Raw genomic sequence first — 26,497 nt, 5'->3', positions numbered from 1 at the left:
CTATTTTAACCTGCAAGAGCTATCACAGCCCAAGTATCCAACCTCAACTGTACTTATCTTTAACGCCAGCAAATTGAACTACTGGCTGTCTTTATAATAGTGCATGCATTTTGTTTTCTTAACAGTGACAGTTGGCTGACGATGAAAATCACCATTATATGTGCATGTTAGATTTTACCTAAGAACAAATTAGATCATTAATCTGGTGACCTGTGTACCTTTTTTATTTCAATCTATTGGCAGTATTCTCACCCTGGTCATTAGAGATCCCTAACTTAAGGAACTCATTTTCTTGATTTGGGTAAAAGAAGGAACTGTGCCTTGTTGCATTTCCTGAAGCAATTTAATGGTTATAACTTTCCTAATTCCTAGTTTTTATTTTTGTTTTTTTCTTGGCCACTCGCGCAGCTTGCAGGCTCTTAGTTCCCTGACCAAGGATTGAACTTGGGCCACCGCAGTGAAAGTGCCATGTCCTACCCACTGGACTGCTAGGGAATTCCCAGTTATGTTTCTTTGTACTGCTTTCAATTTTGGATGCCTGAAGTGATCTATATGGGCTTCTGTTTTTTATATGTCAGTTGGAATAGTCTGATATATTGGTTTAAGATTGGTCTGGGCTCAAGCAGTTAAGGTGATTTTAGGCACTCATGGAATGACAAACTGATTTTGTAAAGATGTGTATAAGCTCATTTTTGAGACCCTTCCTCACAGAGAAATTGATCACACCAGCTTGATTCTTTTCCTTTGCGTACAATAAAGAAAGATAAAGAAAGATATGTGGCATTGAAGTAATGTTATCAGGAAAAGGCCAGCTAGCAGTCTTAACAAGAGAGCCTCCCCGCTTGTGTTTGTTGTATTGGTGAGTTTATTTTAGACATATTTTAGAGAAAATTGGTGAGAAGATAGAGAGGATAGAACAATAGATACTCAGAAAATCAAATCAGTCATGAAATCATGAGCTTGTATCTACTAAGTGGAGTCTTTTGGACCTTCCCTATGGAACACTCCTAATAAGTGACTCTTAAATGAAAGAGTGGAACATCCAATTTGCTGGTGATCTAGGACTAAGAATTGATGTAGTCTGTATAAAAACAAGGAAACGCAAATGTAAAACTATTTTTAGCCAGTGCAAATATTCCTCAAGTGAGAGAGAAAACTTTCATCAATGTTGAGTGGGCAGTTGCTTTTTGGTAAGAGGATATAAACTGGAAACAGATGTCTTTGTATCAAAATATGATTTGAAAAAAGTACAGAGCCTATAATTACATATCATGAAGCAGAGATGGTAAATAGAGGCTGCTGAAGTGACACTTAATGTGAATAACTAAAAAGACTGCCCTGGTTTCAAAGATACATTCGTTCCTAGATGGAAAAAGCTCTTCTGAATAGTTGTAGAGAAGATTGTGTGAAGAATAAAATATACCACCCTATATTGGGAAAATATACCTTTGGAAACTTGTTATTTAAGGGGCAAAAAGAGTATTATCAGAATTTATTGTAGACAAGGACATAATGAATTTGCACATTGTGGAAGTATATGGTATGTTTTATAATTAAATGGGGTCTGCTGTACTATCATGCTAATACCAGGGCATTAAGGAACTAGAATGTCTCATTAAAACTCATGGGTTATGACACCATTTTTTAGGACTTTGGCTATATTGATAACCACATATTTAAGTACTGGGATAAACCTATCCTCTAAGAGTTGACTATGTAGCATGTGTGGATCCTGATTTCTGTTCTTAATGCAACTGAAAACTCACTGTCTAAAGTGTTATTTTTGTTTAAATTCAACTTTTCCTCTTGATCTGGGTAAATGACTGCTTACCATCTGAGACATTGTATTATAAAATGCAACAATGAGAACAAAAATAAATACTTTTTTTGAAGGATAAGTCAAATAATTTATTACTAGGGTTTTTTAAGTAATTATCATATTTAACATGATTTATAAAGGTGAATGGATTTCAAGGTTCTCTTAGAACCAATATGACTTGATGTCACATAAAACAGCTTGGAGTAATTTCTCATATGTTACAGCCAGATAAATCTCATGGCATTTGATCATGTCTTAGAGTGTATTTTGTTTACCCTAATGAAAAAATACAGAACTTGGTTATTAATGTAAGCAGTTATATGTGATTAGCAGTTCATATAATAATAGCAAATTAGTAGTATGAAATAATACTCATATTTTAGTATAAGTTTAAAACATTAAGTATTATAGGGCTTCCCTGGTGGCGCAGTGGTTGAGAGTCCGCCTGCCGATGCAGGGGACACGGGTTCGTGCCCCGGTCCGGGAAGATCCCACACGCTGCGGAGCGGCTGGGCCCGTGAGCCATGGCCGCTGAGCCTGCGCGTCCGGAGCCTGTGCTCCGCAACGGGAGAGGCCACAACAGTGAGAGGCCCCCGTACCGCAAAAAAAAAAAAGTATTCTATAGTTGTTTCAAAAGTCTTTTCCAAATTTTTTCACTTTAATATATAGTATGTTGGTTATCCTAAATGATATTTGTGTGTTTTTACATAGTTTTGTTTGTCCTTTGTTTTAAAAATTAGTGGCTTTTTTACTGGAGCATTATTTGCATGTAACTCCATTCCTGAAGGTCAGATCGTTCTTGAGAGAAAAATAAAGCAATAAATTAAGACAGAGACAACTTCTCGTTCTGCCAGATCATTTGTTTATTTAACAAGTACTTCGTGCCAGGTCGTGTGGCAGAAACTGGAGATTCAATATTTTGTGAGATAGATGTGATAAGTGATATGATTGGAGAAATATAAGATACCATGGAAACATAGAGGAGGACTTTTAAATTTTGTATGCCAGTACTGTATTTAAAGAATTGGATATGGGGCCAGATGCCTCAGAAATGTTTTTCAGAAAAAGAATCTTTTAAACTGTTATCTGAGTGAAGAGTAAGGGTGAGCCCTTTGAAGAGGAGGGTGATGTTTTATAGGCAGAGGAGCAACCTGTATGATGGTCCAGGAGCAAAAAGAGAGCTCTCTCTAGAGAACATGGCACAAATAAAGAATGAAAAGAATGTGAGTAAGAAGAGAGAAATGATGAGAGTCGACTCTAGAAAGACAAATAGACATAGGCTAGTTCATGTGGGGCTTTGTTAGCCGTATTGGAGAGGCTGTACTTCATCTTAAGGGTAATGAGAATTTATTTAATGCTTTTAAGCAGGGGACTGACTGATATTTCAGAAGAATCTCTATGGTTGCTTTATGGAGAATGATTTGGAGAGGCCCTGGATTGGATAGCAGTTCTGGCAAGAGATGATGGCTTGCAGTAGGTGGTCATGGGTACACATTGATGTGAACCTGTATTAAGGAGGAAAATTGAAAATCTATATGTCTCTCATCTGATTTTATGAGGATTCAATGTTTATGAGAAGTCTGTGTTGGATTTTCTGTGCTTTGTGCAAATAATTTTTGTATGTATGCAACAAATATATGACAGTGATCTAATGTATATATAAGGAGTACGTTGTATATAGAGAACAAAGACGTTGTGTATGCCATCAATCTTAATAACAATGTGCTAAGCTAAGGGAAGCCCCTAGAAAAACTGAGACAGATACCTACGTCAAGTCATTTCACTGAAATAACCAACTGGCACAAAGATTTTTAAGTACCCACAGAGCTTTTTCTTTCTCCCCAGCATCCCATTGATTGTCATCTCTTAAAAATAGGCACAGCCTATTTTTGCTTTCTTTCACTTCCAACCTTCTACTTCACCATTGAGCCTGCCATTCTAATGCTGGGACTCTTCCTGTTACTCAGTGTGTAAAATACCAGTAAAACCTTTTTGCTGTATTTTAAGCCTTTACATAACACATAGGAGAAAGAGCACGGGTTTGGGAGTCACCAAAAATTTGTTCTTGGCTCAGTTTATCTTCGTATTCTGAGATTGTGGCTCTTGTAGCCTTCGTTTCCTGAAAAGAGAGGGTGGGGGGAATCTATGTCTTATATAAAACTTGTGGAATATATTGGGTGAGGAGACAGAGTAATTAAGGATGATTTCTCGATTTCTGGCTTAGTACTTAAGTAGGGAACATAAAAGAGGCAACAGTTTTGAAGAGGGAGTGATAGTTTCAGCTTGCACATGTTACTTTGAGATTCCTGAGAGATCTTCATCTAGAGAGAGAGAATAAATCATTGGATATACAGATGCACTCAGTTGATTCTTGGGCTAGAAGATGTATTTTGTTATTAATCGGGGATCTCGGTGTTTAGTTGGTGACTTCCAAATGTCTGCTATCTCTAGATTGTTTCTCTTGGGTCAGTCAGTTTTCCCTGCCTATAGCTTTTAAATCTGGCTACTGATGTTCTAGCTATGTAGCTGGGCTTCTCATGATTCCATACGCATACTTCCACTTAATTCCTCCTATTTTCAGTGTACCTCACCCACCCCTACCTTTAGCTATGCCTAATGTCTCTGACTTCTCCTGAGATTCTGTGTTTCCAACTTTTCTATAAAGTAAAATCTTTGAACGGTTTGAGGAAGGGAATGTTACTTCACTATATAGGGTAAGAGTAAGGATCTAGGTCATTTTTAAAGACTTTCAAACTAACTTCCTATTTTTAGCCCCATTCAGCATCACCCTTGCAGTGGTACCAGTTATCTCTAATATCTGACCCTTTCCAGAGTTCTGAATGAGAACAACTTACATTTTGTTGTTTTAGCCTCTCTCCCACTCCAAACCCCAGCCTCTACACACACACACACACACACACACACACACACACACACACACACACACGAGCATATGTGTATTCTCAATCATGCCTACCCCTATAGACTCCCCTTTTCTATGATTCTGACGTACACATATACTTAGGTTTTAATTTTTTCTAGTCTACTACATCTGTTATTACATGTCTGTCAACTTTAAACTTTTACTCTTCCTTGTCCCTTGCATAGTCTTCCTTCTCACTCTTTGTCCTTGTGAATTTATGACTTTGTCAAATTCGTGGTATTTCAGCTGGAGGCTGACATAAACAATTGCTATGGAGTATGCTATGGCAGCTTATTATGCAAATAATAATATTTTGCAAACACCAAATAGTTTATTTATAAATGTAGCTTATTTAAGAATGTTATCCTAGGGAGCAGGAGGGGGGATATGGGAATAAAAAAGGGAAAGATGGAGAATCCATACAAGAATCAATGAATGAGTTGGCCACTGGTTGCTCAACCCTGTGGGACCAACTGAGAAGCTTAATGATTTGTGTCTCAGGACCATCTATTTGCCTTGAGGAAGAAAAGAGGAGGGACTAATCCATTGCTCCAGGGGTTGCTAGCCCCACAGAGAGTTCTGCTTGTGTAAGTGCAGAGCAGAAGCCTACATCAGACAAGAGGCAAGTGTCTGGAGTCTGAAACTAGGTGCTGCCAGCAGCACCTGTTTGACGCTGGACAAAATTTGTGTGTATGACTAGTTACAGTACCATTTGCAATAGCAGCAGCTAGAATAAGAGGTAAGACTTACGGGATTTGAAATGGAACATAAGAAGTGTGCAGTATACATGTTTAATAGGAAGCTTTGATTCAGTCTTTATACATTAAGGTAGCATTTGATACAAGGGAATATACAAAACACACATGTACAGTAGGAAGCATGTCAATAAAATGAATACCACCCAAGTTCGGAACCAGAAGATTATTAGTATTGCTGCAGCCACTTTTTTATCATATATTTTCTGATCATTCTCCCTCTCTCCCCACAGGTAACTGCTATCCAGAATTTTATGTATACCATTACTATGCTCTAAAAAATAGTTTTACAATAAACATATGTTTTTCTAAGCAAAGAGTCATTTGGCTTAGCTAGTTTTTGAGTTTTAGAAATACTAATATATAGTATGTGGTTGCTGTGACTTTTCTCCTCAGTAATATCTATCTAAGATTCATCCATCTTGTGGCATGTAATTTGTTCTTTTTAGTTGCTATATAATATTATATAGTATTGGAGGGCATGGGGAGTTATTGTTGAATGGGTACAAAGTTTCCGTTTGGCTAAAAGTTCTGGAGATAGATAGTAGTGATGGTTGCACAACAATAAATGTGCTTAGTGCCACTGTATTGTACACTTAAAAATGGTTAAAATGGGGGCTTCCCTGGTGGCGCAGTGGTTGAGAGTCTGCCTGCCAATGCAGGGGACACGGGTTCGTGCCCCGGTCCGGGAAGATCCCACATGCCGCGGAGCAGCTGGGCCCGTGAGCCATGGTCGCTGAGCCTGTGCGTCCGGAGCCTGTGCTCCGCAACGGGAGAGGCCACAACAGTGAGAGGCCCGCTTACCGCAAAAAAAAAAAAAAAAAAAAAATGGTTAAAATGGTAAATGTAGTTAAATGTATTAATTTTTTCTCTATTATTTGTCCTTTTAATAACTTATTTAAATAATTGTTTCCTCAGTCCAAAGTCACCTATTCAGCCAGATTTTCTTCTACACTTTGGTGGTGCTTATATCCATTTCAACCCTAAGCTTTTTTGACAATTGTTTTAATTTCCTCTGATCATGTACAGATGCATCTTGAATTAATTTCATCTTCTTGTAGAAATCTCTGCTGGCATTTTTTTGATCAGAGGGGTTTGTTCTCTAGATCTATCACACAGCTGTCTTTACCTTTGTATTGGTCATTCCTTATGTTATTCTTCTGTTTTGTATCAACAGTTTTTTCTACCATTATTTCCTTTTATAGATCTACTTTGTAAACTTTTACAGAGCATATTCTCTAGAAGCTCCATGAGAAAGTATATATAGGAGGAACATGTTTTGATTCCTTGTATAACTAAGCATGCATTTATTCTGCCCTCACACTTGATCGGAAATTTGAGTGCGTATAGACTCTTGGTTGGAAATAACTTCTTTTCAGAATTTTGAAGACACCGCCACATTTCCTTTTAGTTACAGCATTGCTGATTTCTGAGGCCTTGTTTTAAATAGCTTTATTGAGATATAATTTACATACCACAAAATTTCACCCACTTAAAGTATACAATTCATTTAAGAGTTGGCCAACTATTCCAAAATCTAATTTGGAACATTTTAGTCAGTTCAAAAAGAAGTTTCCTGCTTACTAGAATGTTTCCTTTTCTCGTACTGTCACTCACTGTAGGTAAACATGATCTACTTTTTGTCTCTGTAGATTTGCCTATTCTGGAAAAAATATATATTTTTTGGAAATTTTATATAAATGGAATCTACAATATGTGGCCTTTTATGTGAGACTTCTTTCGTTTAGCATAATGTTTTCAATAATCTACGTTGTAACATGTACCAGTACTTCATTAATTTTTATGGCTGAGTAACATCTCATGTTATGAATATTTTGGTTACACATTTATCAGTTAATGAACACTTGAGTTCTACTTTTTGGCTATTATGAATAATGCTGCTGTGAACATTCATATACAAGTTTTTGTGTGGACGTGTTTTCAGTGCTTTTGAGTACATGCCTAGGAATGAAATTGCTGTGTTATATGGTTACTGTCTATTTTGTTTAACATTTTGAGAGTTTGCCAAACTGTCTTCCAGAGTGGCTCGGACATTTTACATTCCCAGTAGTAATGGGTAAGGGTTCCAGTTTCTGCACATTCTTGTCATTTTGTTATTGCCTGTCTTAGAGGGAATGAAGTAGTATCTCATTGTAGTTTTGATTTGTATTTCCCTAAATGATGATGTTCAGTATCTTTTTATGTGCTTATTAGTGATTTGTATATGTTTTTTGATGATTCATATATCTTCTTTGAATAAATGTCTATTTTGTCCATTAAAATTTTTTTTGGTAAATATTCTTTCCATGTATATAAATATAATTGTCTTAAAACTGTATCATGCAACAATATTTAGATTTGATAATATATGCAGACAGCTCTTTATGCCATTAAATACTGTTCTCCCACATGGTTTTTTTTTTAAACAACTTTTTTGGAGTATAGTTGCTTTACATTGTTAGTTTCTGCTGTATAGCAAAGTGAATCAGCTATATGTATACTTATATCCCCATATCCCCTCCCTCTTGTGTCTCCCTCCCACCCTCCCTATCCCACCTTTCTAGGTGGTCACAAAGCACCGAGCTGCCCTCCCTGTGCTATGTGGCTGCTTCCCACTAGCTCTCTATTTTACATTTGGTAGTGTAAAATACCAAATGTAAAAATAGAGAGTCAATGTCACTCTCTCACTTTGTCCCAGCTTGCCCTTCCCCCTCCCCGTGTGCTCAAGTCCATTCTCTACATCTGCCTCTTTATTCCTGTCCTGCCTCTAGGTTCTTCAGAGCCATTTTTTTTTTTAGATTTCATATATATGTGTTAGCATATGGTATTTTTCTCTTTCTGACTTACTTCACTCTGTATGACAGATTCTAGATCCATCCACCTCACTACAAATAACTCAATTTCATTTCTTTTTATGGCTGAGTAATATTCCATTGTATGTATGTGCCACATCTTCTTTATCCATTCATCTGTCGATGGACACTTAGGTTGCTTCCTTTCTATCATATCACTTTGTACATGTCTCAATTACAGAATTTGTCACACTTATTGTCACTGTTGATATATGACAATCTCTGTCCCCTATTCTACTAGTCTGTTCATCTCAGGCTCATCTCTGTCCCCTACTAGTCTGTGAGTGGGACCACGGCTTAGTCTTCTTCATTCCCCCAGCACCAAACACAGAGGCCAGCACGTGCTGAGATGAGGATGCTGCATAAGGCCTCTTGTCCCACTTAGGGCTGGAAGGAGCAGGGCAGAGGGGTGGCAGAGAGAGATTAAAGAAAAAAATGAAGGAGAGATTATGGAAATCATAGGGAGGTCAAAGTAAGGGGATAAATGAGACAAGAGGGGCAGCATTTGTATGAAGCACTGGGATGGGTAATATGAAGACCTTGCTCAAAACAGGTGGGGTCAATTTAAAAAACCAACATTTCTTCAGCACCTACTATGTGTGGGTAACACTATGTTAGACACTGTGGGGATATAAAGTTAAACAAAACACCTTTCCCTATGATTTGGTTGGGAAGATAAGACAAAGACTGGCAACATTCATGCATACAAATACAAAGTTTTAAGGTTCTTAAAGTTCAGTATCATTTTCAACTTCAAGACATTTAATATGAAGCCCCTCAGCAGTCAATAAGATATTGTTTTAAGAAATATTAGATATGGAAACTGACTTGCCTAGTTGAGATCTCAGCAAAGCTCAACAAGCCTAGACTTGAAACAATTTTCTTATAAAGTGGACTAAGACAGATTGACATGGAAATGTAAATTTTAATACCATTTAGGAGTAGTTCTCATTTCTGTGTCTCAAACTGTATATTATGAGCCTTTTTTTTTTTTTACCGTCCCTGAGTTCTCTCTACTTTATTTTTTTTTAAATTTTTTTTTTACATCTTTATTGGAGTATAATTGCTTTACAATGGTGTGTTAGTTTCTGCTTTATAACAAAGTGAATCAGTTATACATATACATATGTTCCCATATCTCTTCCCTCTTGCGTCTCCCTCCCACCCTTCCTATCCCACCCCTCTAGGTGGTCACAAAGCACCGAGCTGATCTCCCTGTGCTATGCGGCTGCTTCCCACTAGCTATCTATTTTACATTTGGTAGTGTATATATGTCCCTGCCACTCTCTCACTTTGTCACAGCTTACCCTTCCCCCTCCCTGTATCCTCAAGTCCCTTCTCTAGTAGGTCTGTGTCTTTATTCCTCTCTTACCCCTAGGTTCTTCATGACATTTTTTCTTTTTCTTAGATTCCATATATGTGTTAGCATACAGGTATTTGTCTTTCTCTTTCTGACTTACTTCACTCTGTATGACAGACTCTAGGTCCATCCACCTCATTACAAATAACTCAATTTCGTTTCTTTTTATGGCTGAGTAATATTCCATTGTATATATGTGCCACATCTTCTTTATCCATTCATCCGATGATGGACACTTACGTTGCTTCCATCTCCTGGCTATTGTAAATAGAGCTGCAGTGGACATTTTGGTACATGACTCTTTTTGAATTATGATTTTCTCAGAATATATATCCAGTAGTGGGATTGCTGGGTCGTATGGTAGTTCTGTTTTTAGTTTTTTAAGGAACCTCCATACTGTTCTTCATAGTGGCTGTACCAGTTCACATTCCCACCAACAGTGCAAGAGTGTTCCCTTTTGTCCACATCCTCTCCAGCATTTATTGTTTCTAGATTTTTTGATGATGGCCATTCTGACCAGTGTGAGATGGTATCTCATTGTAGTTTTGATTTGCATTTCTCTAATGATTAATGATGTTGAGCATTCTTTCATGTGTTTGTTGGCAATCTGTATATCTTCTTTGGAGAAATGTTTATTTAGGTCTTCGGCCCATTTTTGGATTGGGTTGTTTGTTTTTTTGTTATTGAGCTGCATAGGCTGCTTGTAAATTTTGGAGATTAATCCTTTGTCAGTTGCTTCATTTGCAAATGTTTTCTCCCATTCTTTTGGTCTTGTTTATGGTTTCCTTTGCTGCTCCCACATGATTTTTAATGACCTTATAGACTTCCATGGGGGTGGTTATAATATAACTTCTTTCATTTATTTCCAATTGTTGTTTATTTAGGTTGTTTCTAATTTTCTTGATATTGATGAAAATTTTTGTAGATAAAGTTTTGCATGTTTGATTATTATTTTATCTTCTGTTGTTCTTAGTAAGAAGCTTGACCAGAAGGACAGAACAAAGCTATTACAAGAATTTTAAGATATTGTCCTGGCTATCTAAAAAGTAGTATAGTTTAAATAAAGAACTAATTGGAAAATAAATATTTTAAGGTTATATTCCATTTTTCAAAAGCAGGAAGTTTCAAAAATAGTACAAAGGAAAAAAATAGTTCATAGAGTCCTATGTACCCTTCACTCAGTTTTCCTTAAATGACATCTTATATACTGGTAGTATATTATCAAAACCAGGAAAGTTACATTGTTACATTAATATTAATTAGACTACAGTTCTCACCATTTAAAAAAATCTGTGTGTGTGTGTGTGTGTGTGTGTGTGTGTATGGGTAGTTTTTTGCAGTTTTATCCCATGTATAGATTTGTGTAACCAACTCCACAATCAAGATACCGAGCTCTTTCATCATCATAAAAGAATTTATTCATGCTGCTTATTTGTATTATCCTTCTTCCATGTCCCTTTCCTATCCTCTAGCACTCACTAATCTGTTCTTCATTTCTGTAGTTTTGTTATTTTGCGAATGTTATATAAATCAAATTATATAGTATGAAACTGTCAGGCAGAAAAAACTTTTCATCTGCCTTCTTAGGTTCAGTGGCTGCGGGCCTGTAAATTAAACTAATGAAAGACAATTAACAGGAGAAGAAGCATACAGTTTTTATTAATGTTTTACGTACATGAGTATTCTCCGAAAAGAAGTGAAACTCAAAGAAGCGGTTACACTCAGTGACTAATATATCCTTTTTCAAAAGGAAAGAGGGTTTGGGCTTCAAACACAGACAAAAGCCATGACATTATATTTTAATACATTATATTATTTACTGCTTGTTAAGTGGTATATTTAAAGGTATTAGCTATATGATGTGCTCACCTTCATGCACATTTGAATGTGAATGTGCTAGAATCCGTAGAAATTTTTTGTTCTGAAAGAGTAAAAGATAAGCCAAATTAATCAGTAATCTCTCTGATAAAACCATTTTCTGCTGGTTTAGCATTTTTTCTAAATTTTAACTTTAGTGTTTAAAGTTTTATTTTACTTTTTTAAGAAATGTATAGAGTTTTAGGGATGTTTCAATTAACAAAGCACATTGTACTCTATTTACTTTTTACAGTGAAACATTTGATTTTGCCTGGAATGGCAGAACTGGGATTCGCCAGAGCAGACTATCCAGTAACACCTCCTTGCTTGATAAAGATGGGATATTCGCTAATTCAGCTAGCAGCAAACTCTTGGAGAGAGCCCATGGAATTCTCACGTTAGTATTGATCAATAATGTGGATTGCTTTTTATGACTGATTTAAAATTTCTGGCTAAAAATGAAGAGAGGTGATCATGAAGCATTATTTTCATGAGTAGAATTTTGAGTGAAACAAGACTCAAAAGTAGTCAGAATTTAGAGCTGTGACAGTCTCCTGTATTATAAAGCTGGTGTTTGTTTTCATCTCACCAGGAGAATCAGACTGAATATACTTATTATGGAGATGACTCTTTATTGCTCTTTAACAGACCCTACATCCAGAGAGAGCAAAAACTGATAGCTCTTTTTAGGATTCCTAGTCTTTAACTTCAGTTGTCCTTTAATTCTAGCAATCCTAACAAATTGGGCAGGAAAATCCCTTATGAAGTGGTGAATGGGGCCATATACAGTTTACCCCTCAACACTGCATGGGTTAGAGGTGCCAACCCTCTGTACAGTCAAAAATTTGTGTGTTTCCTGTAGTCAGCCCTCCATATCCACTGCTCCTCGGTATCTGTGATTCCACATCCACAGATTCAACCAACCTCAGATCAAGTACAGTAACTTGAAAGACAATTAACAAGAGAAGAAGCATACAGTTTTGAAAAAACTGTTGAAAAAAAATTCCACTTATAAGTGGAACTGCACAGTCAAAACCTGTGTTGTTCAAGGGGCACCTGTATGGTGATATATAACACTTAACCCAAGCCTGCCATTCCTCCTTACCTGATTTAGAACTGGTTTGAGGACATAGATATAACCATGCATGGTAGACAAGTAAAAAGTTCTTAGCTACCTATATCAACATATTTCAAACACTTCCAAAGCATATTTTTTGACCACTAGCTGGAAGTGTGACTGAATTGGATTCCTTAATCCCTAAATCATCGCTTAACAGTGTTAATAGGCTCAATTTGTATAAGTCTTGCTATACTCCAGAATTAGTAGGTGAAAGAGCTTAGATTCAAGCCAAGGTCTTCCTGACACCCCAGCCCATGTTCATAAGCATTGGGCTTTATTCCCTGTATGTAGTCATTAAAAATAAAAAAGATTTGATATAAGTGTGATACTGAATTATGAATAAGGGAAAAAAGGGCAAAGGAGAATTTTTAATTTCTAAAAATGGAAGATCATGAGTCTTAGTGAAAAGTACATTTTAAAAATTCATGAAATTAGGCATCTATTTAAGTTTAAAATGACAGAAACAATGCCTCTTTAGGTTTAAGAATGCAGAGCCCTATTAACATCCAAAAGAAAATGAAACTTCAGCTTTGAATGTACATTATGTTATTTATCATCGGGCTTAAATGTGTTTGTACCTGTATTACAAAGCAGGCATCTCTTTTCTTCTCTTATCCGTCCTTCCCAAAGGTGACTGCTTAGTTGAATTAGACAGTGTTTTCATTTAGGCGACCTATAACTTGGAAATGGGTATATAATCTGTTGTTTTAGTAGAGACCTTGAAATCATTCGTCTCTACCGTGTTTTTTTTTTTCCTAATGTATGATTTATCTCTATAGGAGAAACAAAAATTTCAAATCCAAGCCTGGCCTTCCAAAGGTGAGTATTACGAAAAAAATTTTTCTGTTAGTGCCCCATTTCATAATTATTTTTTTATTATTCATGCAAATGATCTTCATAAACAAAAAAAGAAATATCTTATTTGTACCCAAAATAGAGGTTAATTGTGTATATTCAGTTGAAACCATTTTAGAAATAATGCTGGATGTTATGAAATGGCCAAATTTAATGGTTCAGGTAAATATTTGTGATATGTCCCATTTTCTAGTGTTTGAAGAGCTTCTGAATATAAATGTAAATTTTTGTTGAGTAATTGCATCTTTGCATAAGATCTTTTCATTTCTCCTTGAGTCAGGTTAAGATAAAATTCTGAATTTTATCTGATTTAAAAATAATTTCTAAGTAATGCTTACCTAACTCTCATCATCGTTAACATTAGTTAGCCAGGTTTTTCTGTAAAGGTCCAGTTAGGCTTGCAGGCTTATCTGTTCTGGTCTGTGTTATAATTACTTAGCTCTGCTATCATAGCACAAATGCAGCTGTAGACAATATGTAACTGAATGAGAGTGACTGTATTCCAATAAAACTTTATTTATGGACACTGAAATTTGAATTTCATTTAATTTTCACATGCCATCATATATTATTTAATTCTTTTTGCAACCATATAAATCTTATAAAGACAGTGGGCAGGATTTGACCCAGGGGTTGTAATTTGCCTACTCTAATCTACATTCCAAAATATTTATTAAATTTACTAAAGAAAGAAAAATCTTACTGAGTTTTTCTTTCTCTTGTGCTCTCCCAAAGAAGGAGTCCTGTCGTTTGTAACTTTGTTAATGGGCATAATTTCAAAATTCTAAAAGAACTGAAAAAGAGCTATTTATTGTCATGATTCTCTAGTTCAAGAAAGAAGAAAATGAATCTGTCTTTAATTTTCCTTCTACTTAAGTCACCTTATATTTCCAAAGAAAATTTAATGTACTGCTGATGTGGTTTGTGGTAGTGACAAATATGTTTTAAGCCACAAAGAAAAGTTACCTAAGTGGTTTGTGATTATGGTCTTACATGAAACAATTTTATGTAGAGAGAAAGAGAGGAGGCTACATTTATTGTCAAATATTCATTATCATTCATTTGTCTTTCTTTTTTCCTTCACTGTCTCTCTAGCCTTTTTGTATTTTGAATGCCACCTCTGGACCTAGTGTTTGTGCTGTTCTTTACCCTCTCCTCAAATGGATAAATTATTTCTTTTTAATTGTAGTATAGTTGGTTTACAATGTTGTGTTAATTTCTGCTGTACAGCAGAGTGACTCAGTTATACATATATATATACATTCTTTTATAACTTCTTAAACTTTACATGATAGACAACAAGAATATGTTGGATACATCTGAAGTGAACGATTCCATTCAATCATCAGTCATGGGAATCCCATCTATTTCTCAATCTTTTAAATTTAAATATGGCTAATCTTTTGTTTATTTTAGTGTGTCTTGTGTATTCAAGTACATATATTTAATATTAGAGAGGCAACATAGTCTGTGAGAATATAGACCTTGGAGTCAAACTGACCTACATTCAAATGATGGATCTGTTACCTGCTCTTTGATTTTTTAAAAAATTAATTATTTTTTGGCTGCGTTGGGTCTTTGCTGCTGTGTGTGGGCTTTCTCTAGTTGCAGCAAGCGGGGGCTACTCTTAGCTGCGGTGGTGCGTGGGCTTCTCATTGAGGTGGCTCCTCTTGTTGCAGAGCATGGGCTCTAGGCGCGCAGGCCTCAGCAGTCGTGGTACGCGGGCTTAAGTAGTTATGGCGCATGGGCTTAGTTGCTCTGCGGCATGTGGGATCTTCCTGGACCAGAGCACGAACCCGTGTCCCCTGCATTGGCAGGGGGATTCTTAACCACTGTGCCACCAGGGAAGTCCCTGCTCTTTGATTTTTGGAGTTGGTTCTCGAACTTGTCTTAACCTCTGTCTCTTCATTTGTAATGTGGAGGATAATATATGTTAGGATGAGAGATATATATTTGGTATGTGCATGATTAGTATTCAATAAATAATAAGTATTTTCTTCGTATTTGCTGCCAGAATGTTAGCGCTGAAGCTGTGGCTCATCTGTGTACATACATGTAGGCATGATGTGTGCTTTGTTTAGTAACCTCACTCTTCATCTTACTTTCCTACCCTTCTTTAAATATGCCTTATTTTTTCTAATTATGCTTAATGAGTGTTTGTGTTTTGCTTGTTTCTTTCAGTCCATTTCAAACCAAGGCAAAACAAGTATATATTAATAAAATTAAAGTGGCGGGCTTCCCTGGTGGCGCAGTGGTTGAGAGTCCGCCTGCCGATGCAGGGGACACGGGTTCGTGCCCTGGTCCGGGAAGATCCCACATGCCGCAGAGCGGCTGGGCCCATGAGCCATGGCCGCTGAGCCTGTGCGTCCGGAGCCCGTGCTCCTCAACGGGAGAGGCCACAACAGTAAGAGGCCCGCGTACCGCAAAAAAAAAAAAATTAAAGTGACAGATCCTATATCCTCATTGACTATGGTCATTTGCTGATTAAGATATTTTGGTTGCGTTAAGTTAGATTTATGTGATGTGGAAGGAAGCAACAGAAGTGTAGATAACCTGAACTTCTTTTCCCTTTTGCTCTTTTGTGAAATCTGCAGCCACTTTCTTACCTTGAGTATGAATCATTATTGTACGCATCCCTACAACTTTTATCGCTACTGGAAATAAGATTCAGTCACCTGTATTAAGGGCACCTCATTTTATTGATATAGGTAGGATTTAGAATGCTTTATTTTTATTACAGTTCTGAATAAACACAGGCAAATATTCAACACATATAATCCAACAGCCCTTAGCCTTCTGTTAATATAATTCTGTTTTGATAGTTCTTTCCATTTCTCTCCTAGAGAGTACTTTCCCTCTCATACCTTGAAACCATCACTTCTATTAAATATACCTTTCTAATATGATCTACCTTTGAATTTTCAATCTTTTACTGACAGTTCCCTTGTTGTACATTTCTACTTTGACACCCTGCTCATCTCTCAGACTTGATCCCCAAAGCTATTTTGGTTTGTCACTCCCCTACTGAATTTTTGTAGTCACTCAGGCTCAAACGTTGAAGGTAAGTTTATTGTGCATTTTAGTTGTCTTTAACAACATGAGCAATATCTTCTTAATCTTTGTGGCTACAGCACCTTGCACAGCAAGCAGTAAATAATTGTTTAAAAAAGAATGAACTGACTAATCTTAATAAGCTAAACAATGAAGATGGAATTAAGAAAGGAATAAAGTAGATAATGAACAGAAGACCTAAGAAAGGAATTAACTCCGTATCTGTTTTCTGCTAGATCTTGGGCCCACAGTTCAGTTCTTGGTTTTTGTCACATCATACTGGACTATTGAAGCTCTCCCTTGACTGGATTTATCTCTCTCTTGCCTCCTTAGCCTCCTGTCTTCGACATTGTTCTGCTCCGCCTTGTCTCTCCTTTCTTCCTTGCCCTGTTTTATCATCTTCATAAATCTTAATAACCCTCAGATTATCATTTATTTTTTAATTTCCTTATAGTCTGTTTCCCTGTACTTGAATGCAATGTATTCCTGGCACTTAGAACAGAATCTGTAGTAATCACTGAATATTTGTTGATAGATCTAATCATGGTGAGTTTTGTGGACAAGAGACTGGTCTCCAGTTGCTGAGGAAACATTGTTCAAAAATCATTACTTGCTAACCATTCGTTCATTTATCCAAACTAATATTTATTGAGTTTGCAGTACCAGACACTGTTTTAGGCATTGGAGGTGCTGAGATAAACAGTCCAGTCAGAGAATCCTTGCTCTCTCATAGTGATTCTTTTAGAGAAAGAGAAAAAAATACATAACTAAACAAAAGATGATTTAGATGATATTATGTGCAAAGAGGAAAATAAAATGACATATTATTGATTTAGATGGGGGCTGCCTTTGGGGTATTTAAGAAAATAGCTTCATGAGAAAGTTTGGGTATTTAAGCTATAAGTTGAATGCTAAGAAAAATCAAGCAATGTAAAGGTCTAGCTATAGAGTATTCCAAGCAAATGAAAAGGTTAGAAAGACCTTGAGATAAGAATGAATGTGGATTTTTTTTGTTTTTACCTTTCTAATTAAATTCCTTGATGGGAAGGACTTTTTAATAGTTAAAAAAAAAATAGTTACTTGTATTTTTCACAGTTCATCTGACCCTTTTTCACATAGTGACATTTAGTAATTAATTTTACCATTGCTTTAGATATGGTTTATAAAATGCAACCATTTCCGAGGTCTTTTTATCAGAAGTATCTTAAATGTTGGGGGGGGGGGCAATAATTTTAGGCTTCGGTGATAATTTCATTTTACTTATGGGTAAACCACACAACTCTTCTAATTGAGTCCTGACCAGTATATGAAATTATTTTTTTCTTAATATACAATGAATCTTTTTGTAAGAATTCAAAAATACTAATAAAAATTAAGTATAAACTCTCAAAATTCAATATACACATGTACTATATATATTTACATATATATTATTGTTTTGTGTGGGGTTTTTTGGTCAAGAGTATTTGCAGATATTTTTCCACGTCAGTAAATATAGGTTACAGTATTTTTAGGAGCTGTATAGTATTCAGTTGTGTGAATGAAGCATACTTTATGAAAAAAATTCTGTATAGTTCCTTATTGCTTTTGTTTAGAATTTTTCACTATTTTTTTGAAGTACATTGTCAGAAATAACATTCAAAGCTCTCCTTAGATAAATATGTAGACGTGAAATGGTTTATCAGAAAGATTATAATGATTTGCATTCCTAAGAACAGTGCATAAATATGCCTATTTCATGTATACTGGGTTTTATCAGCCTTTACTATGTTTGCCAATCTGATGTGCAGAAAATCTCCTTAAAAGAAAATGTGTATTTCTTTGATTAAAAGTGAGATTGATTGTCATTATGTTACTTGTCATTTATATTTTGAGAATTGCCTGTTGAAGTCTTCTGCTCATTTATTATCACTGGATGTATTTTTTAAAGGATTTTTTTTACAGTTCTTATATACGGATAATAAGTCTTTGTCATTATTGAAAATATTTTTTCTTAGGTGGAATTGTTGAAATGTATATTATACTTAATGCCACTTGGAAGTTTTTATTTTTTAATGTTTATCTTGTCAAAATTAATATTTCTTAGTCTTTTAATTTGTCATACTTGTAACTCAATTCTGTGCTTCTCATACAATAAAACTTTTACTACTTTTAAAATAACATATGCAGTTGCACAACTGTATAGATACATTTTTTCCATTGACAAACTCACAGCCATAAATTAGTAGGATTTTAAAAATTGATTAATGATTAGCTAAAAAAAGCTCCAAAATACTTTATTAGTGTCCTGTTTTGTATTCTTTAGTTGCTTTATGTGTAACTTATATCTTATTTTTAAGATTAACAATTAGGACCTCAGGATGCGGGTTGATAGGGACTACATTTTCTTTTTTTCTGTGTACGTGTTCCTGGCTTACCTACAGTATAGCCCAGGGATTGAATTTAATTTATTATCTGTGTGAGTCGGGATTCAGTTGCAGATAACTAACAACCATAGATATTGTTAAGTAGAAAGGGACTTTATTCAAAGAGGTGCTTACAGAAGTCATCAGAAGTATTAAAACAACGGAGCAGAACTGACCTCAGCTGTACTCAGAAAGCTAGGAAATGAGGAAGCCACTATCGCTGGTGCTGCTTCCAGGCTCATACCACCTGCGGTGTATGTAATCCAGGAATCAAGAAGCTGCTACAACTGTTGGCTTCAGGGCTAAGGTGCTTTTACTAGAGTTGCAGTGACAACACAAATGCCCTGCACTCTGCCTCACAACACTTTAAAAAGTAGTGCCTGGGCACTGGGACCACCGAAAACTTAAGTACTTCTGTGTACATGTTTGCCAGCAGAAATAAGCTAGTAGCCAAAGCCTCTGCCTTAGTTAGACCTTCCCAGTTTCACGTGTGGGAATTGATGAACTTAAATCACATCCAGAACCTGAGATGTAAGAGAGTTTGGGAAATGTAGTTTCTTTTTAGCTGGTAAGCTTCTGTAAGAAAGCAGAAGGAGGGTAAAAATGGACATTGAATATTAATTGCTCATATTCACCACAGTCATTATACGCATGAATAATGAAAACTGGCTTACAATTTTGTTTTTCCTATTCTTAGATTAATTTATATGAAGAATTTGATTTTTTTCCCCTGCTTTTCAGCACTTGCTAGAAGTAAAGTCTTTAAAGCACCTGACAAGACTGACCCTACAGGATCGCATTACCAAGTCTCTTCTTCATTTGCACAAGAAGAAGAAACCTCCCAGCATCAGTGCCCAGTTTCAGGTTGTTTCCTGTTTTACCTTTTTTTCCTTTTATTTTTAACAAAGAGGAATTTGTTTTGTTCAGATTGACATTGTAAGGTCAAAGTGATCTGCAAGATACCTGAATGGGATATGATTCATGTGACTAAAAAGCTATACTATAATGGCCATTTTGGATGGAAGTACCAAAGATGGGGAAAAAATGTCAAGTGCTTTTGTTTTTCATCCTTGTATCTCTGGATAGTGCATATCCCAAAGAGTAATTTATTATTTTCAGTGTGAGGAGAAAAGCATCAGAAAATTGACTGCCCAGATATGGTCACTGTTAACATAATGATGTATATTTCTCCCTATATATTTAAACCTCATGCTACTGCCATCAACATTTAACTCAATGGGATTGTAAGTTTTTTCTTGATTGTTTATTTTAGTTTTGTGTATATAGGAATCCAGTTCCTTTCATTGTAACTGGGCATTTAGGAATAAATATGATCATAATCAATTAACCAAATAACCTCCAGAATAACTTTACAAAATTCTCTTCGAATTCTTCCCATTCTTCTCAAATCATCTCTAACATTCTATTCATTTGCTAGATATTTATGAAAAAGAGCTGAAAATTTTAAAGGAAACAGTGCTTTACATAATTTTACTCTACCTCATGCTTTTATCACAGAAGTGTCGTTCACTGTTAACTAAAAATTTCTTTATCTGCCGATAGCTATACTTCTATGTTATCACGTTTTTCAATGCTCCTGTTTAATCCAGGATACCTGAATGTAAATTATCTACTAACATATCACTGGATATGATCTTGTTTGATTTATAAGCACAGTTCTTCAAACTGTAGGCTAGAAATGTCATTTTATTTTAGACAATTTTCACGGTAGGCCTAGACAAAAATTTGATTCTATAAAAGCTACTTGGTCAAAGTGCTCTTTAAAAAAAAAACAGCAACCAAAAAAAAACAAGATCGAAGAGCCAAACAACTTATAACTTATTAGGTGCTAATAAAGTTAAAGGAAAGACAATTGAATATATAATGGAAGCTCTGCCATGAATTAAAAAAAAATCCTTCTTAAACCACAATCCTATGGGTTAATGGTATTTGATTATTTAAAAAAAGAGAGAGATGTTGCTTGACCAGACAGGTCTGTCTATACCTCGGTGGTGTCTTCACATCCCAGAGTTTGGGTTTTCACTTCATGGATTTAGAAATGCAAAGATGAATTTACAGGGAACAAAAATATCATGCTGACTGATAAACTATAAACACTGCTGTAAAACAGTATCAAAGTTTATTAATATACAATGAGAAATAAGAGTCATAGGCAGACTTGTTATAATTTTTAGTTCATGATCACATTTCCTCCTGATTAGCAGATCAAGGTGGGAAGCCAAATTCTGATCAAAAGGTAACGTGGTGAGCTTGGTATCTGAAAAGGAAGCATTAATCTCATAATTATGAAGGGTAGAACCATTAAGCTGTTGTGTCCTTTATTTTGTTACCTTGGATCTTTTACAGGTGCCTGTATACCAAACTCAGACTTTAATCTGAAGAGTACACATTATAGCTACTACAAGAAAACTTAGTTATAATTACAATCCTATCATGTCCCTTAAAATCCCCCAAATTCAGGAATTATGGATATTTTCAAATTAAATTCATGTATTGTGTTTAACATTTGCAAAAAGAGTCATCTTTAATGTTTCTAATACATTGTTAAGTATTATAAAAGTAATGAGTACTATATTCTCCAGATCCTTTACTAAAAATTTATATACATACATTATTTTTCCTCCAATTCTGTGAGATAAATACTGTCATTCTTATTGTACAGGTGAGGAAATTAGAAGTGATGGAGATAGATGGCACCCAGCTGTCTTTGACTTCATACACTTCTTGTGAATGAATATTTACTTTCATCAAAATGAAATCATAGAACTCATGAAGGATTAACCGATACAGGAATTGCCCTTCTGCTATAAACAACTAGAAAACTGGACAAAAGATAAGAATAGAATATTTTTAGATATTAGACAGTAAGCACTGCAGGATTATGATCCCTGAGAAGAGGGAAATTGAGGCAAGTCTCAGGTTACTGCATAAAGGCAATTTGCTATAGCCCAGGGAGAGGGAATCCAAACAAATGCCAAGGTTTTGCTCTGGACCTGCCCTCACAAAGCTTAATAAAAGCAAGTCTTGAAAGAATCAGAGTGATCCTTTATAACTTAACAGCCCCAGGGGAAAATGTCTGTTGCTCTTTAAAGAAATATAACAAAATCCAACAATGTAAAATCACACTAGCATCCAATCTGAAATTATTAGGCATGCAAAGAATCAGGGAAAAAACAACCCATAGCAAGGGAGAAAAAAATCAATCATTAGAAACAGATCTAGGGACTTCCCTCCTGGTGCAGTGGTGAAGACTCCATGCTCCCAATGCAGGGGGCCGGGGTTCTATCCCTGGTCAGGGAACTAGATCCACATGCATGCTGCAACTAAAAGTTTGCATGCTACAACTAAGGAGCCTGTGAGCCGCAACTAAGGAGCCTGCCTGCTGCAACTAAGACCCAGTGCAACCAAATAAATAAATAAATATTGAAAAATGAAAAAGAAACAGATCTAAAAATGACAGAGATTATGGAAATAGCATTTAGATGAGGATCTCAAAATAGCTATTATAAATCATATAAATATGTCCAAAGAAAAACATGAATAATGATGAGAAGAAAATAGAAGATATGAAAAAGACTCAAATGGAACTTTCAGAGATTAAAAATGTAATATTTGAAAATAAAAATAAGCTAGATGGGATTAACACCTATTTGCCGAAGTAGTGAATTAGAAGTTACATTTACTTTAAAATAAAGTGCAGAGAGAAATAACAAAGATGGAAAAAATGAAAAAAAGCATTAGTAACTTGTGGGAAAATATTAGATCATTGAACATAGGTGTAATTGGCATCTAAGAAGGAAAGTCAAGAGAGGGGGATACAGAAAAAAATTTGAAGAAATAATGACCAAAATATTTCCTTATTTTTATGAATAATATAAGCTCAAAGATCAAAGAATCTCACCAAATCCCAAGCAGAACAAACCTAAAAACACCAATACACATCACATCAAATTGCTAAAGCCAGTTAAAAAGAGAAAATTTTAAATACAGCCAGAGAAAAAAAGACAACATTTATGTGCCATGAAATGAAGATAAGAATAACAGTAGGTTTCTCATCAGAAACTATGAAAGGCAGAATTCAAGAGTAGTATTTTTAAAAAACTGAAAGGGGGAAAAAAAACCGTCACTCTAAAATTCTGTGCACGTGAGTATTGAAGGTTATATAGAGACTTTTTCAGACAAACAGAAGTTGAGAGAATGCATTGCCAGGAAATCTACATTATAGGAATGTTAAGTTTGGGATAAAAATGATGAGAAAACCATAGATTTTGGATCTATACAAAACACTAAGATTGCCAGAATGATAGAAGTGTAATTAACTATAATAAATACTTTTTCTCTTCTTTTAATTTTTTAGAAAGATAATTGACTATAGAAGAAAAAAATAATAATATATTGTGAGGTAAAAATAAAATGTATGACAAAAGTAGCACAAAAGGGAGGGGCTAAATGTAAGTTTATACTGTTGTGAAGTTTATACTGTTGTAAAGTTACAGCATTACCTGTATACGGTACACTATACAGGTAATGGTGTAGCATTATTTGAAGGCAGACTGTGATATGTTAAAGATGTAAAGTCTTCAGAAATCCTTAAAAAAATAAAAGCTTATCATAGGTAATGAGCTAATAGCAGAACTAAAATGGAATCATAAAATACAGGTGATCCTTGATTGAACTGCAGGGGTCCACTTACACATGGAATATTTTTCAATAGTTACACTACAGTTTTACACGATCAGTGGTTGGTTGAATCTGAGGATTCGAACTCCAGGTAGGGTGGAACCAAGTATACCGGGGGCCAACTTTAAAGTTACATGTGGGTTTTCAATAGCACAGAGGGTCAGTACCCCTAACCCCTGTGTTGTTCAAGCGTAAACTGTATACTCAGTTTTAAAAAGACAGGATAAAAGAAAGAGCAGATTAAACAAATAGAAACAAATCACAAGGTGGTAGACCATATGTATATTTTTCTTATTTCAGTGGTTAGGTAAATAGCCACCCTCACCCTACTCTGGATTATTCTCTTTTGAGACTTTGTCTACTGCCAGCAAATGTTAGTATCCTTTTAGCCACCAGACTGTCAAATTAAGTAGCTAAAGTCTTAAGTTATGAGCGAGATGATACAACTTGATCATAAGGCAAAAACTATGCATTGTTTTTGCATAGAGCTGTATATGAAAGGAGGCCACTTCATAGGTACCATGTGTCTGCTCAATTAATGCTTTGAAAGGAGTTTTGTGGCTTTCTCTTAGGATAATAGGTCATGCACATGCTGTTGCTGTTATATCTGCTGAAACATGTGGATAAAACTACTGCCCCTCTCTTGGCCTGACAAGACACGCATGCCTAGCTGCTCAGAGACCCACAGATTGCTGGGAAATATATCCACCACTACATCATTAGTCAGTGTAGTCCTTTGCTTGTAGTGGTGGAAATTCTAAGTGTTTCTCTTCCTTGGCTAAGGGTTTTTCTAACTTTGGGTTTTTTGGCAGAAATCTGAGTTCTCTGTGTAAAAGCCCATCGGTTTGAAGAAAATAATCTACTTCTAGTTCTACCTCTGGAACTAAGAATTAAGTCATTACACAAACTCAACCAAGCTGATTTTTATTCTCGAAATATGTATCTATGTATTCTGTTTTCTACAGTAGATACATATTGGTTTTATAGTGAGAGGAAAAGATGTCTAAAGAGGATTATTTTTTTCGAAGGTGGTTTATTTATAGCAGCAGAAAGTGAACCAGTGGTTGCCTGGGACACTGGGCGGGGGCAGTTTTTCACTGCAGATGGGCAGGAGGGGACCTTTTGAGGGGATGCGTGGAAGATTTCTAAATCTGGATTGTAATGATGGTTGCACAATTGTATAAATTTACTAAAAAAATCATTGATCTATGCACTACAATGGATACATTTTTATAGTATGTAAATTGTAATACAATAAAACTGTTAAACACAAACTCACTACTAAGAGAATGAAAGGGCAAGCTACAGGGTATATGCATATACTTGTAATAAAACTGAAAAAAGACCTTATATGTGGAAAATATGAAAAATCACAAATCAGTTCTTGAAAAGACAACCTAATAGAAATGGGCAAAAGTCTTGAACAAGCAAAACTGTCTTATATCAAAAGATGTTATCCAAAAGGCCAATAAGCCTATCAAATACATCCTCAATATTATTTATTATTCATCAGGGAAATGAAAATTAAAACTGCCTGTAAGGCAATAACACTACACACTTTCCAGTGTGGCTGAAATAAAAAAGATTGATTATGCAAAGTATTGGCAAGGATGTAGAGCAACCAGAATTTTTATACACTGCTATTTTTATACACTGCTATTGAAATATAAATTGATGCAGGCATTTTGGAAAACAGTTGAAAGACATGTAGAAGATTGTTCATAGCAACTTTATTCCTAACAGCCCAAACTTGAGCAACCAGATATCCATCCTAAACAGATAATTTAACTGTGGTATAGTCATATAATGAATCACTACTATATAGTGCTGAAAATGTACAAGATACAATTGTATGCAACAAATACAAGATAGTACATAGTGTATCTTTCTCTTTATATAAAGTTTAATAGCAGGTAAACTGACTTACCATCTTGGAAGTAAGGATAATGGTTACCCTTGGTTGAGGTGTGGAGGGTGGAGGCAGGTAGCCTATGTACAGTGATCTTGCTAAGTTCAGTGGGATGGAGCACAGAGGGACTTCTAAGGTTCTAATATTTTATTCATTGATTTGGGCTCTGGTTTCAAGAGTGTATTCCCTTTGTGAAAATTCATCATACTGCATATTTATGATTCAAGCATTTTATATTTTGTGTATTATATTACAGTAACACACACGAAAAGAACACCTAAAAGTAAGAAAATGTGTATGTTGATGTAATATATATGACAGCAATAACAGGAGTCTGTGTGATTGTAAGGCTTCTAAATTTTACTTGAAATCATAAAATATTGACTCTAAGTATACTGTGCGATTAGGTTAGTATATTGTTATCCGTTGAGCAGACACACACACAAAAAACAATACAAAGAGATGTAGCTGAAAAGCCAATAGATAAATAGAATACTAATAAACAAAATATGTTATCTGACTGTAATTAAACCAGAAATCAATAAAATAAAGATAACAATCCCCAAATATTTGGCAAATTAAAAAGACATCTAAATAAAACATGAGTCAAAGAGGAAGGACAATTTAAAAAATATTTTAAATGGAATGAAAATAAAATATCACAGTTTGTGCAGTGCAGCTAAATCAGTACTCCAAGGTTAATTTATAACATTAAATGCTCTTATTAGAAAAGGAGAAAGGCCTTAAGTCAGTAATCTAAGCTTCTACCCTAAGAAACTAGAAAAAGAAAAACATTAAACCCAAAGCAAGCAGGAGTGAAATGTTAAAGTAGAAATCATCAGTGAGATCGAAAAGAGAAAAATAATAGAGAAAAACCAATGAAATAAAAA

The 26,497-nt window shown here is 35.3% G+C and overlaps 1 protein-coding gene across 11 annotated transcripts in view; it reads left to right on the top strand.

Annotated features, from left to right (window-relative positions):
• The window catches only part of MYO9A (myosin IXA), a 271,301-nt gene that overhangs the window by 146,758 nt on the left and 98,046 nt on the right, over positions 1-26,497 (top strand). For all 11 annotated transcript variants that reach the window (XM_067752245.1, XM_067752263.1, XM_067752254.1 and 8 more), the window contains exons 17-19: positions 11,820-11,963; positions 13,466-13,505; positions 19,739-19,861. In XM_067752245.1, the coding sequence (XP_067608346.1) occupies positions 11,820-11,963; positions 13,466-13,505; positions 19,739-19,861 (307 nt within the window). The remainder of the gene's footprint in view (positions 1-11,819; positions 11,964-13,465; positions 13,506-19,738; positions 19,862-26,497) is intronic.

The sequence above is a fragment of the Pseudorca crassidens genome, chromosome 1 (genome assembly GCF_039906515.1).
Source record: "Pseudorca crassidens isolate mPseCra1 chromosome 1, mPseCra1.hap1, whole genome shotgun sequence".
NCBI classification, from domain to species: Eukaryota; Metazoa; Chordata; class Mammalia; order Artiodactyla; family Delphinidae; genus Pseudorca; species Pseudorca crassidens.
Note: the sequence above shows the minus strand (reverse complement) of the source record. Positions and strands in the feature narration are given on the sequence as shown.